At 34.9% G+C, this 15609-nt stretch overlaps 1 protein-coding gene across 2 annotated transcripts in view; it reads right to left on the reverse strand.

Moving 5' to 3' along the window:
• Positions 1-7350: 7350 nt before the first annotated feature.
• The window catches only part of LOC145256451 (solute carrier family 22 member 21-like), a 69574-nt gene continuing 61315 nt past the window's right edge, over positions 7351-15609 (reverse strand). For both annotated transcript variants that reach the window (XM_080115378.1, XM_080115377.1), the window contains exons 9-10: positions 12747-12819; positions 7351-8299 (exon numbers count right to left, since the gene is read on the reverse strand). In XM_080115378.1, the coding sequence (XP_079971504.1) occupies positions 8093-8299; positions 12747-12819 (280 nt within the window). In that variant the 3' untranslated portion in view covers positions 7351-8092. The remainder of the gene's footprint in view (positions 8300-12746; positions 12820-15609) is intronic.

Below are 15609 nucleotides of genomic sequence, written 5' to 3' on the forward strand. Positions count from 1 at the left end.
ATACATATTTAAGTGCAGATTACATCTCCGATGATGATGCTGAACTTCAAAATTATCCTATCGAGTTCATAAATTCATTAACTCCATCTGGAATGTTACTTCACCGACTTAATGTGAAAATAGGGGCAATAGTAATGCGACTGCGAAATTTATCCATAAATCAAGGACTTTATAATGGAACTAGGATGAAAATAAAAGAATGTCATCAAAACAGCATCATTGCTATTTTAATTAATGGATCTAATAGAGGTTCCACAGTTATCATTCCAAGAATTAAGTTAAAGCCAAGTGATACAAATGTTCCGTTTGCATTTCATCAGATACAGTTTGCAATACGATTAGCATATTCACTGACCATCAATAAAGCACAAGGCCAAACTTTGGATAAGGTTGGTATATATCTTCAACAACTGTATTTTCTCATAGTCAGCTGTATGTGGCATGTTCAAGAGCTCGATCTAAGCACAGTGTGAAATTTAAGGTAATGCAACTGCATAGAGATGATAACCAGGTCAGAAAGCGTGGTGTAACATATACTAAGAATATTGTTTACCGTGAAGTGTTATGAAAACAATCAGGAACAGCTATGGAATCTAAAAATTAACTTGGATGTAAATATGATTTAAAAAAAATTTTTTTTTAATTGCTTTCCTTATATTTAAAATTCATAATTTGATGAAAAAGTAGTGTACAGTTTGTTTAACCTACCTCACATCATTTTGATTATCGAAAAATCAAAATTTAACTATATTTCGTAAGATTTACAGAAACACTTCATTTTCTATGCATGTAATACACAAGAGTCTGAATATTATAACAGATTACAATGTTTTTATGGAAAAAACTTTTGTACAGAAAATTCAAAGTGTTCTATTTATATTATCAGGAAGTTGTGATGCATTAATTGAAATCTATATCACTAATTTGATTAAAAAATATTTGTGAATTTCCAAATCTTCATTGAATAAAATTTAAAATAAATAGAAAAGTCTATTGCATATGTAAAAGTTGACGGTTGCTTATTTAACTTCATTAAAGTTATCAAAGTCAACCAAGAACTGCTCAATATTCTGGCTTAATGGATCATTTAGCAAGGAATGAAGATGGCGATTCTGGTGTACCAGTTATTCTACTATCTTCATTTACAGGAAGTCCTAGGAATCTTCAATAACTGTATCAAGATGCAATGGCAGTTTTCTGTAAATATGGAAAGCCAGACCTATTCCTTACCTATACATGTAATCCAAGATGTCCTGAAATATTAAACAACTTGGGGTCATCAGAACTTTCACAAAATCGATGTCAACAATGTCACACAGTTTTTTTTAAATTCACAGTCTGACTCCCCAGAACCTGCTGACTGACCACTATTCTCACTCCAAGCAGCTGATCAACGTCCTGTCACCGCCTCAATCATCACCAGCACTTCCTGACAATATCAACAGCATCAGTTACGATCGCATTGACCATCAATAAAAGTTTTAACTACAGTTCTTTGTTTGTTCTACTTGCTTCCATACGTTCATTTTTGTAATATAACAATAAGGAATTTCTTATTGATGTGTTTTACAAGATTTTAACTACCGTGGAATTTCCACGGGTCCTGCTAGTGTAGTATTAATGCTGGAGTCCCTCAAGGGTCAATCCTGGGCCTAACTCTCTTCCTGATCTACATCAATGACCTCCCTAAACACATACTTAAATCGTTCGTTGACATCTATGCTGATGACACGACCATCTATGGCAACACATCAAAGGCTGTAAATGATAAAGTTCTCTCTGATTCTCTCTCCTCTGATCTCGAGCGCGTGGTTCAGTGGAGGAAGGCGTGGCTGGTTACTTTTAATGCATCTAAAACCAAACTCCTATCCTTACATCATCAACGCTCTGATCCCCATCGGGCATCAATTGAAATGGATGGCTCTCGTCTAGGAGAAGCCCCGTGTTTTGACAAGCTTCTGTGTCTGTCCTTTACTCCTGATCTGAAATGGAACACGTACATCAAGTTTGTTGCCAAGGTCGCTAGAAAGATGGTGGGATCCTTCTACCACTCCAGAAGATATCTCACTAGTGATGCAATTCTCTATCTATATAAAAGCCAAGTACGTCCAAGGATGGAATACTGCTGCCATATCTGGGCAGGGGCTGCTAAAAACAGCCTATCCTGCCTTGACAGAGTACAAAATAGACTTCGTGGCTTAGTGGGGGATGCCCTTTTCTCTACCCTGCAACCTCTCTCCCACAGAAGAGACGTTGCGAGCCTATCCTTGTTTTATCGTTATTTCCATGGCAGGTGTCGTCTGAACTCCAACCTCTGGTTCCCCCTCGCCAATCTTTCACGAAAAACACCCGTCTAGCTGAATCCACTGTGAAAAATTTCCCCCACTCTTTATCTGTGTCTAAATCAAAACGTGGATTCCATGAACAAAGCTTCTTTCTTAGAACTGCACGCCCGTGGAACTCTGTTCCGTCTGCCTGCTTCCCACCGGACTACAACTTGGATGTCTTCAAGTCCAACGTAAACAAATTCCTAATGACCCGCCCCCTTAAGTAAACACTTCATCAAATCTCCACACCAACGTACTGTACTTGCAATAACCCTTATCCCTGAGTGGCTTCCGGGCCTTGATAAGTGGTGACCACCGCGTAAAAAAAATACCGTGGGTTTGCAACAGCAGATGCCATATACAAATGTATTATGTCTACACTATTAACCACTGCCTTATTTAACTTTAGAACGACATTTTAGACATATTTAGTCGTTATGATACAAGCATACATTTTATCACAGGAGCAACATTATCATAATCTTCAAATAGTTCCTATTTTTTTCTAATTCTAAAGTTCTCTCACCGCCCTCACTTTACACCGGATATAAATATACACATTCTACATATACTGTCCTGTCTCTCTTCGTAACTGGCTTATGAACTTATAGACAAACCGTTACCTTTCCTTTCCACAGTTCAAAAATAAGAATTTCTCACTAAACAAGTTCCGGTCATTCTTATTGGTTACTCTCCGACTAATTGTTTAATCAGGATTACACAGTCTTATTAAATAAACGAACAAATATGGCCGCTCTCTCTACGCGCTACATTCGTTTACTTATTTTACTGTTTACTACATTTTACGCTTTTAGTATAGATAAACAAATGTGATTGGAAATTTTCGATAAGAGAAGGCGAGCGCGACAGTATGGGCACTATTATACACGGATATAACTATAGAGAGAGAAGGAGAGAGAGAAGGAGAGAGAGTAAGAGCGAGAGCGAGAGAGAGAGGGGGGGCGATAGAAAGCGAGCGAGATAGAAAAAGATCGATAGAGAGCGAGAGAGATAGAAAGGGAGATAGAAAGAGTGATGTAATGGAATAACCTAACAGCCATTCATAGATGAAATGAACTATGGATATATTGACCCTCTCACGTGACTGAGGCAGAAGGAAAAAAGACCGGAAGAGAATAAGAAAATATGTCGAGTAACTCTTATGTCACATATATTCCCTTGTAAATAAACCCCTTTGTCTTTCACCCATAACCCCAAGTGATTTTCTTTTTCCTGGTGAAATTGTCAAATATATTGTATATTTTTAAGAGTTATATAATTTTAAATTAAATTTACGAGATTTAAATTAGGACTTAACTCTGACAAAAAAAAACACACGTGCCAATCACAAGTGGGATAAAACATGGAGTTGTTGTTGTTGTTGATGATGATGATGACGATGATGATGATGGCAACGCTACTATTGTTTATTCAGTGTAAGGTTCCCTCTTCTGTCAGTTATAAAAGTACTTTTCACCAATTCTATTTGCCAATCTTAAATGCCCCCCCCTTGCGGAATGCTGGATACGAAAATATAAATGCATAAAACAACTTTTCGATTAAAAAATAAACAAATAACCTTACATCCCTTCATAGATGAAATGAACTATGGATATATTGACCCTCTCACGTGACTGAGGCAGAAGGAAAAAAGACAGGAAGAGAATAAGACAAGATGTCGAGCAACCCTTCTGTCACATGCATTCCCTTATAAATAAACCCCTTTGTCTTTCACCCATAACCCCGTGTTTCTTGCTGTATTCTTATTTAAAGTAAGGATATAACAAAGAGAGAGAGAGAGGGGGGGCGTCATCAACATCGTAGCCGTACTAAAGTAAACAAGCCACAGCAAGACAATTGTTTTGTTTATTTATTCATATGAATACAATTCTTCGTTTAATTATTTATCCTTCTTGGCCCTAAACGAAATAAATTAAATATAAAGATCAAAGTGTAGTATCTGTTCTTCAGATGCTGCACTTCCATTTCTTGTTCTCTTTCGGTGGAGGATCAGTCCTTCACGACTAAGACAATTTTTTATTTTTGTACCTTTTCTCCACGTTAAAAACCGACCCTGGTGTCTAACTCTGTCCCGTGGGGAGGCATTGGACATAGGTACAATTTACGCTTTCTGCATAGATAAACAGATGTAGCCACGAAATTGGAGATTTTTTAGAAGAGCGTGCGAGCGCAACATTATGAAACCTGATATATATAGCGACAGAGAGATAGAGGGAGAAAGAGAGGAAGAGAGAAAGAAATAGAGAGAGGAGAGCGAGCGTCGTCAACATCGTAACCGTGCTAAAGTAAACCACAACTACAAATAAACCAATTGTTTTCTCTTCTTTATTTTTCTGTATTTTTTTTTTTTTGTAATATAATAGTTCGTTTGACTCCATTTTAGTTTTTCTCCTCTATTTCTCTTTCTATTTCCCCTTCTATCTCTCTCGGTCTCTATCGCTCCCTCTCTCTCTCTCTCTCTCTCTCTCTCTCTCTCTCTCTCTCTCTCGCTCTCTCTCTCTCTCGCTCTTACTCTCTCTTTCCCTGACACCCCCCCCCTAAGTAAGACACTCTATCAAATCTCCAATACTGATGATTACTACAATACTATCTCATTGATTACTGTACACGAAAAACCCCTTATCCCTGAGTGGCCTCCGGGTCTTGATAAGAGGTGACCCCCATGTAAAAAAAAAAAAAAAAAAAAAAAAATTTTTCATCTCTATACTTTAATAAACTTTCGACACATGCAACGAACCCTGACAACATTTTCACCGTCAACTGGGCCGTTCTTTGCAAGGAGGGGTCAGTTTTTGCGACCGCCTCAGTCCTCACCATACATGCATTTGAAAGGCGTTGGCAAAGTCATTCACGCCTCGCGATACGTACGTTTTACAGGCGTTGTATTTTTCTTCTTTTTTTTCACGTTCTTTACAACCTTCGCGTTACGGGTTCGAGCCTGCTTGCCTACTTACTACCATTTTTTTTTTTTTTTTTTGCTCAACACACACTTCCAAACACCCGGGCAATGCCGGGAACTCAGTCGACTAAAGCATTTCATTTTTTCATCTACTTTTCCTCTTAGCGTTTTTTTATTTAGGGATGGGACTCGCATGGGTACTCGCTGCTATTTTTGTGAACAGTATTTCTTACATGATTATAAAAAATTTTGTTTCTGTTGCCTAAAATTAAAATTTAAAAAGCTTTACATATTGTTTAATTTTTAAGGCTTATTTAAAACTGTCACTTTCTAAAATACCGTTTATATGGTAATGTGCAGGTGACTGCAGGAATTTAGTTCCTTTTAAGTGATATTTTGCCATCTAAACTTCAGTATTGCCAACAGAATTACCATACGCTGAACCATACCCTACCTGCCAGATTAGTATGCACCGACCGTTGCTAGTTCATAGAATTTGCGCGTTCAAATCCTGACAGCGATTATCAAAGTTACATTTCAGGCAATTTTTTTTTTCAACCGCACGCCCACTCACAAAATGGAATGCCTATTCCGAGAGCTGTTCTAAATATAGGGAGGTTGGGGTGTCCATTCTGAAAGCCGTTCTTAACATGAGGAGGTTGGGGTTGGGCAACAACAACAACAACAACAACAGCCGTAATTTAATTTTTACGCGGGGGGGGGGCATGCTACCACCAGGCAACGCCGGTTAACGGGTCTTGCTAGTCTTTAATAAGCCTCGTGTCTGTCATATAGATTACATCACTAGGAGAAAAAAATCCGTGTGATTTTTGATAAAGTACTAAACTTCAAATTGGCACGTGTCAATTTTTTCTGAAAGAAGTTTTATTAGTCAGGACCAGATTTATTAAGTAACTAGTAAGAAGACCCAACGTTGTTCGGGATTGACATGGATCAACAAATTTTCCATCCTCCCATAGATTTATTGTCATCGAAATCTGTGAAATCGACCATTTATTAATCATATCCATTGATTACCTGCTCTAGGTTAGCACCACCGCAGTGTGCCAGGAGGAAGCTTCATATGCTTCCCCGCAGTGACTTAGTCTATGCTATATTTTAGTCGACATTGCACTGTAGAGAACTTACTGTTGATTTTTATTTTAATATTTTTATATATAATGGATTGAATTAAAATTTAAAATGCAAAAGTCAAATATCATGGTTCAGTTGTGCTCTAAACAGAAACATTCATTTCAAACGCGCCCCTGTCTTATCAAAGAACTGTTGATCTTATGAAATTATTTTGGGTTCAAATTAAACGTACAAAAGTCAAATGTCATGGTTCAATTGTGCTCTAGAAATGTACATTCATTTCGAACGCGCCGCTGTCTTATAAAAAAATATGCAGTTTATTTTATAAGCTGTGCCATTCTGCTTGTGCGGTGACAAAACTTCTCAAATGCACTTGTGATGATGGGTGTTTACTTTGGTCAAAACCTCCTTTAATCGGATATGTAATAGCCGTCCTAGGTTAGGTAAAATATTCTTTTGCTCGAAATAGCAAATGATGCATAAACATTAAAAAATTCCTCTCTCCAAGGAATATAACAATTATATTCAAAATCAACTTAAATTTTCTCATTGTTTATACGGTCCCGAGCAACGCCGGGTAGCCCTGCTAGTACAAAATAAATATGATTAGTAATATGAAAACATTATATATATCTACAACAAAATTTTAAATCTAACCAGGAACGATTTAAAATCATCATATCGTATGAATCCGAAGATTCTACTGTTGGCATTGGTTTCCATGATATATTTCCAGTCGTAATTCTGTCAAGTACTTACGGTAGGAACCACGTGAAGGTTGCCAGCCATGTTGTCAATCTGCGTCGTCAATCATTTAACCACCGTCATCTCCTCTTTTTCTTATAGATTAGTTATGTCTTCTCGATTAGTTTGATCTTTGTTTCTTATTGATAAAGAGAAAGTCAGAGGGGTGTGTCTTTTCATGTTCTTATATACTAGTTTCGTTTCAACGATTTCAAGTAACGAATAGAAATTAAATTGCAATGTATAAATGGATAAATGCGAAAGCTGTGCTCATTCAAGTATTTATTGAAATTATAAACGCATTATCATAAAATAAAATAAAAATTTTAATTAAAATTCAAAATACAAATTTATTACGAAATTTATTACACAAGAATGCATTTTGATATATCCAGAAATAAGTTAGGAGGGACCACGTGAATGTTTCCAACGTCCTAAATGAAAGTATACGATACAATCACACTGACACACCAGTTCTTACTAGATCACCGAAGTTAAGCAACGTTGAAACTGACCAATACCAGATGGGTAACCATTTGTACTACGAGGTAATAATAGCAGGTTGGGAAACTGCCACGATCTATCCTTCTCTCTAGAATAAATGGACCTCTCCTAAGCCGTGGTAGGCAACCCATCTAGTGATGACGTCACGATAAAAAAATACTCTTGATAGCCCTAGCGAAGCATCAATTATTCAGTTTTGGGCAAGATTTGAATTACATTACAAACTTGTGTAATGAGTTCAATCTCGGTTGCGACCGCATGTTGCGTTACGTTTTAGGTTAAATGAAAGTGATTTTGCAGAACGAACTGGATTCGAACTTTGGATATCCGCATCGTCAGTCAATGTCGTAAACCACCTGACTGCCGTCACCTTCCGATGAGTTCAAATGATTAAATAATTATCTAAAGCTGACAGAAAAGAAAAGAAAAAATAATAAAAGAAACAACTAAATACTTCGGTAAACAGATCCTTATTGATAAACCATATATAAAAAAAAGACTATCAAAGGTTTTCGTCGTCATATTTGTCCGCATATCTGTTCTTCAATGCCAATTTCTTTTCCAGGCGTTCCTCTTTCCATCGTCTAACTTCGTCCATTGTTGATGGCAACTGGTGACCACGTGATTCTGGCAATAAAAACAGCAGGAAACTAGCGAGTATATTTCCGGCACCGGTCACTGATGAAGGCAACCATGGAATATACAATACCTGCATTATAAAGGAAAGCATTATTACACAAGGTACATTATAATTAATATGGATATATATAAAGCTTATATTAGTTACATATGTGCACACATGTTTCAGTTGTGATTTCGATCTATAAAGGTGAGTGTCTGTGTGTGTACATTTCCCTACCAAACTACTTTACCAATTTTCAGTCTACAGACTCGAGATTTGATATAATGGGTATTGAGATTTGGGAAAATCTTTTTAATCGGTTTTTGGCGAGAAATTTGGCTATCAAGGGGTCAAAGTTCAACAATTTGACCCTGGACATGGATCAAATTTTTTAATTTGATTTGAGCCCAACACAATAAATGTTAAAGGTGTCAAAATTGGGGTCAAATTTAAAATAAATTTGATCTCTGCTGTCTCTACCAAACTACTCAACCAAAGTTTGGTATACAAATTTGGAATTTTACATAAAGTGTATTCAGGAATAGGGCAAGTTTTTAATCGGTTTTTGGCCGAAAATTTGGCTGCCAAGGAGATAAATTTCAAAAGATTTTATTTTTGCGGTTTCTAGCAAGCTATTCAGCCAATTTTGGGTCTAAACATTTTTAATTTTACATAAACGGCATTCAGGAATTCAGCAACCGTTTTAATCACTTTTGGAGCGAACATTTGGCTGCCAAAAAGTCAACATTTAAAGATTTTACCTTTGCAGACTCTACCAAACCCCTCCTCCAATTTTGGTTCTAAATACTTGGAATTTTAGATGTAGGTTACCTGGACATGAGTCAAACCTTCAATATATATATATATATATATATATATATATATATATATATATATATATATATATATATATATGCACGTAAAGATATGAACATTACATAGCGCCCGAGCAAAGCCGGGCTGAACTGCTTGTGTGTGTGTGTATATATATATATATATATATATATATATATATATATATATATACATATATATATATAATATATATAATATATAATATATATATAATATAATATATATATATAATATAATATATATGATATATATACATATATATATATATATATATATATATATATATATATATATATATATATATATATATATATATAAGTCCAAGATTAACAAGATTAAAGATCAAGTGAATTATCCTCTTAGATATTAAATACATTGGGGTAATACTTTCAGGATGATCCTAGCCAAAAAGGTAAAGCTCAATATTTAAAAATAGAGCAATATATAAGTTTAATGATTAAAGTTAAATTCTGTCAATCAAAATATAAAGACATATATTCGTGTTAAAAATTTATTGTTTGACACAAGGAATATATAGAGAGAGAATGTATGTTTATTTCCTTAATCCATGGATTTTCAATAATGGCGGATATCATCAGAGGAAATGAAATGCGGTTATCAAAATCTTCAGCTATGATTCAACACGTATTTTGCTGTTTAGCACATATATTGCAATGTTATTTGAATGGCGAATAATAGTTATAGGAAAAGGAATTTCATACAACCTGGGCAATCCATTATCAGAATTAATTCAATATTTTCCGGTGTATTACTGCCAGGTCGGAGGAATAGTGGTCCAGTGGAAAAGTCTGTGATCCGAAATATCAAAAATGTTTGGTTTTTCAATACTGCTATTCCGAAGTGGTCGTCCTCGTCGGTGATATAAAGATGTGTTGGTAGATGAAATGCAAAACCCTTGCGGGTGTGGAGACAGTGTATCTGTTATGTTGAGATAGATAACCAACCCGGAACATTCTACATAAGGAACCGAGTCACCGGTTTTCACCGGACCCTTGTAGTAAAACAGAGACTTCCTCCCTAGACATTAACACGCTTTATTTGTCTCTATGTAAATACGTAAATAAACTTCCCTTCCAGTATTCAAACCACAGTGTATATTTATTTATCCCTTTCACGGAATACTTTATCTTTGATTGTCCGAATTGATAGGCCACCTTAGCGCATGTCAAATTGGCGACGTAGACGAGATGCGAACTCAGTAAAAGAAAAAAGTGAGCACGTGCTGAACGCGAAATAAAAAATAAAAATCTCGAAGAGTTTATATCCGATTAAGGAAATACTTCTTAGAAAGCGAAAGACGAGTATTTACGCAAGTACAAATTTTTATATTCTTATTGGCGTTTTTCTCTTTGAACTTTCTGAAAAGTTGACGTCATATCGTTTCGTGTTGAAAAACAATTCGGAGGTGTTTTGTTTTTGGTTAATACGATAAAACGAATTATACTGTGGAAATTGTTTCTCTGTCATAAAAAAATTCTTAAAAGAAGTTTACGTATTTGAAAAAGACGAAAAGTATCTCTGAAAATCTGTAAACTATATAAACGATATTTTGTATGGTGAATTTTTTTTCTCTTTTAATATTTCTCAAGTGCTGACAAAAATTTTTTTCTGTGACGACATCTGAAGGGGAACATTTTATTTTTTGGAACAAAATTTTGCATACGTTGACTTTGTATTTGTGCGTTAAAAAATGTCTTCCGAACAAATAACGGAGTAAACGAAAACAATAACAGAGCTTGATCGCTCAGCAAAAATCTCAAATTGAATTTCAAAAACATATCTTGATTCAGCAAGAACGTTTTGAATCACTCGTCAGTCAGCAAACTACAGAGAATTATCTATTATGTGAAACTGTGTTGTCACAAAAATCTGAAAATGGCGCATCTAGATTTTTTTCGGCAGAGGGTATAGCCAACTCTCTAAGGGAGTTCAAATACGACCCAGAACGTGGTAATACATTTCCTGCCTATTATCGTAGGTTCGAGACAATTTTTACAAAAAGATGTGAGAAATGGTCGGACAAGAAAAGAATCACAATCTTACTTCAGAAATTAGGTAAGGAGGAAAATACAACATTTACGAATTTGATTTTACCAAAGAAACTGGAAGATATTTCTTTGTCGGAAACAGTTCGAATTTTGTACTCGATATTTGGTGAAAGAGACAGCCTTTTTCATACAAGGTATAAGTGCTTGAACATGCAGAAAGAAGAAACTGATGATATTGTCACATATGCAGGAAAAGTCAACGCCCAGTGTGAACTATTTAAATTAAAAGATTTGTCAGTTGAAATGTAAAGTGTTATATATTTGTTTAAGGACTGACAGCACCAAGGACAAGGATTTAAGGTCAAAGATTTTATCGATTATGGAGCAAGATCCAGAAATTAACTAGCAAAAAAATGACAGAAGAATGGCAGAAATTGATAAATATGAAAAGGGATACCACTAAGATAGAGGGAAAAACTACATCCCACGTCCTAATGGTAAAACAAAAAACATTTCCCAAGAACAAAGGAAAACGTTTTGAATGTTGGAGGTGTGCGGGTTCGCACTTAAGAAAAATTGCGCTTTTAAAGACCAATCTTGTGCCAAATATGGTTAAGTCGGACACCGAGCATCCCAGTGGCGAACTAAACAAAATAAACAAAGACAAAAATTTAAGTCTAAAGTAAATGTAGTATTGTCAAAAGAAGAAGTGAGACAAGGAAGTAAAAGAAAATTTGTCAATAGCAAAATAAATGGTCACATAGTGAAACTACTTTTGGATGCAGGTAGCGATATTTCAATTATCGACGAAGTGACTTGGAAGAGGATTGGGTGTCCAAAACTTGAAAAAACATTTTAAAATGCCAAAGGAGTATCCGGCAAGAGATTAAAATTCATGGAGAATTTAATTGCAGTGTATCCCTTGGATCAAAATGTTTTTCTACAAAAGTGTCAGTTTTTCCAGGTATAAATTCTTGCCTCTTCGGAATTGATTGGATCGTTTTATTTGATTTATGGGAACTACATCAATAAGGCAGCAGATGAATTCATTGTAAGAACGAAAAACCAGGTGCAGCTAAATGACAAGTCAAAGAAAAACTAAAAAATTTCGCCATTTTCGATTTGCTCACAGACTTTATTGTATGCAGACAGAGTCGTCATACCGACCACACTGCAAAAGAGAATGCTAAAAGAATTTCATAGCGGTCATCCAGGCATGTCCAGAATGAAGGCCTTGATGCGCGGATATACATATTGGCCTAATTACACACACCTCCAGTTTCTTTTCCGCCTTCGCGTCACGGGTTCGAGCCTGCCTGCCTAATACAATTTTTTTTGGGGCTCAACACACACCTCCAAACACCTGGGAAACGCCGGGCACCCAGGCTAATAGAATATAAGGACTAGAGGACAAAATAATGGAAGCGAGACTCTAGAAATTATGCCATAGACTTGTCAAGCTCACTGTGTGCGTATTTGCATTTGTATGTGTGTATGTATCTATTAATATGTGTGTATATGGATGATAGTGCGGGCTTTAGGATAAATATAAGGAAATATATATCTGAATATGAAAATGGGAGCGTGCATATTTTTCTCGCACTGTATTTTTTTTTATCGAGAGATCTGAAAAGGATATGCTATAAAAATAAAAAATAAAAATTTCTCACCACAACGCGTGAAAACGGTGAAAGCATGTTTCCAATGGTTCCGGATATTCCAAGCATTCCAACGCCAACATTTCTGGAAATGAACAAAAGAAAAAGTCAACATTACGTTTATGAGTTTTTTGAGATGAGGATTGATTATTCATATTATTTGGATTCTTCGGACTATTCTTTTCATCTGGACTGATATTTTCGCAAAGTTTTGATTGATGTAACCTCAGTAACAGGTGTATCTTGTTGGAGTCGGGCATCTTTCTGTCGGACTCAGGAATCTGCAGGGAATTTCGAACATAACCTTTTTAAGCAACCAGTGTAACATGCTCTTGTCCCGTCATGATTGGGTAGAAGTCCAAAGTAATTAGCAATTGTATTTTGAGTTGAGTGATGCTTGAGGTATCTCATATATATATATATATATATATATATATATATATATATATATATATATATATATACAACGTCCCTGTGTGTGTGTGTGTGTGTCTGGTCACGAATAGGCTCCTGTATGGTTGACTATTTTAAAAAACTGATTACATATAACGATAGAAGATGTATTGATACAGAAATGGGTATGTTTGATCTGGCATAATGATGATTCATTAAAATTGTGGGGTCTGCGTTCGCGCCTAGTCCACAAAGTATGGAAATAAAAAATTTAAAAATTAAATAAAAACGTTTACAAGTGTTTTTGATATATATGTACATAAGAATACTTTGATAAGTATGTTTTAACTTAAATAGGGATGGTATAATAAAATTGTGGGGTCTACGTTCGCGCCTGGCCTCCATAGAATGGAAATAGTCACAAACTTTAATAAAGACTTTTCATATCTATCTGTGTAAGTATACTTTGATAATTATGTTTCAGTTTGAAGAAATATGGTATAATAAAATTATGGGATGTTCGTTCCGCCTGACCTCCATAGAATGGAAATATGTCACAAAGTTTAACAAGGTTTTTTAATATAGATCCACAGAATATTGTGATAAGTGTTTCAGAGTGAACAGGTATGGTATAATAAATTATGGGGTTTATCTATTTTCTTTTTACTTTCATCATATTTTGCTTTGATTTTGATACCCCCAAATTCGAAGCTATCTCTTTACAACCCTTCCTTTTCATAACCTATCATACTTTCATAAATCAGAGTCCATTTTCTGTAGGCTGTTTTTGAACCCGGTCAACGGCGAGTACTTTTGCTAGTATATATATAAAGCTGAACGTGTGTGTGTGTGTGTGTGTGTGTGTGTGTGGTCATGAATAGGCTCCTATATGGTTGACTATTTAAAAAACTGATTACATATAATGATAGAAGATTATCGAGGATCAGAAATGGGTATGTTTGATCTGGCAGAACGGTGGTTCATAAAAATAGTGAGGTCTGCGTACACGCCTGGTCCCCAAAGTATATAAATAAAAAATGAAAAAAAAAATGTTTACAAGGGCTTTTGATATAGATGTACATAAAAATACTTTGATAAGTATATTTTAACTTAAATAGGGAGTGCATAATAAAATTGTGGGGTCTGCGTTTGCGCCTGACCTCCATAGAATGGAAATAGGCACACACTTTAATAAAACCTTTTCATACCTATCTGTGTAAGTATACTTTGATAATTATGTTTCAGTTTGAAGAAATATGGTATAATAAAATTATGGAGTGTTCGTTCGCGCCTGACCTCCATAGAATGGAAAAATGTCACAAAGTTTAAGAAGGTTTTTTAAAAGAGATGAGGGCCCACAATACACCTTAACTTTAATCTTAATTCACGTTAGCTTTTATTTATTTTTTTAGTTGAATCATATTGTGTCGAATAAATTCACCTCATATATAAAATTATATATATATATATATATATATATATATATATATATATATATATATATATATACGAGGCTACATATATCTAGCTCTCGTCCTCTTTCTGTCTCTCTCTTCTCTCTCTCTCTCTCTCTCTCTCTCTATATATATATATATATATATATATATATATATATATATATATATATATGTATATATATATATATATTAAGTTAAGGCTTCCTTTTTTTTTCATCCTGATATTGAATTTTCTCATATTCGGGCTACACTCTCTCTGTATATATATATATATATACTAGACTACCCGTGACCCGGTGGGTCAGTATGTTATATTAGCTATGAGATTCATGTATGAGCGTGACACTTGCGACGTAAAGAAAATAGTTTTTTTTTTAGACATAACAGAGACATTTCTATGAAAGTATATTAAAATGAAAAATCACGGACGGATCACTCAAACATGAAAAAAAAAAATCCTCCCTATTCATCTAAAGTTACCTATTTTTCCGGATAATCGCTCAAAAATCGAAAATTAAACATGATTTTCCTACTGCCACCTGTTTTTGTAATAGAGTAAATATGAGATAGGATAGTCGAAGATTCGAACCTGGGAAACTAGATCTGGAATTGAGAATTCCGATCATAAGTTAAAATAAATAATACAGAGATGTTATTGAAAAGGAATGCGTTGTAAATAATGTTATTGAAAAAAGAATGGGTTAATGTTTATGTGCGCATGAGCAACCGGATGTCGTAAACCTAAAAGTGGTTTACATCACTCGTTACAAGGTCATTTGAGTTTTATATATATATATATATATATATATATATATTGCGACAAAAAAGTGAATATAAAAAAGGTTGTCGGTATTTACCAGCTGTGGAGTTAGACAGTCTGTAGTCTCGCGTTAGATAGTGATAATCCCCCACTAGAGTATTAAACTTGTTATTTTTATATAATGAATAGAAGAGCTCATTACGAATGAATGTGTAGGTCTCTGTAAAACACACACACACACACACACACACACACATATATATAT

Source organism: Euprymna scolopes, chromosome 32, assembly GCF_053919585.1.
Source record: "Euprymna scolopes isolate OS-2025 chromosome 32, ASM5391958v1, whole genome shotgun sequence".
In the NCBI taxonomy this organism is placed as follows: domain Eukaryota; kingdom Metazoa; phylum Mollusca; class Cephalopoda; order Sepiida; family Sepiolidae; genus Euprymna; species Euprymna scolopes.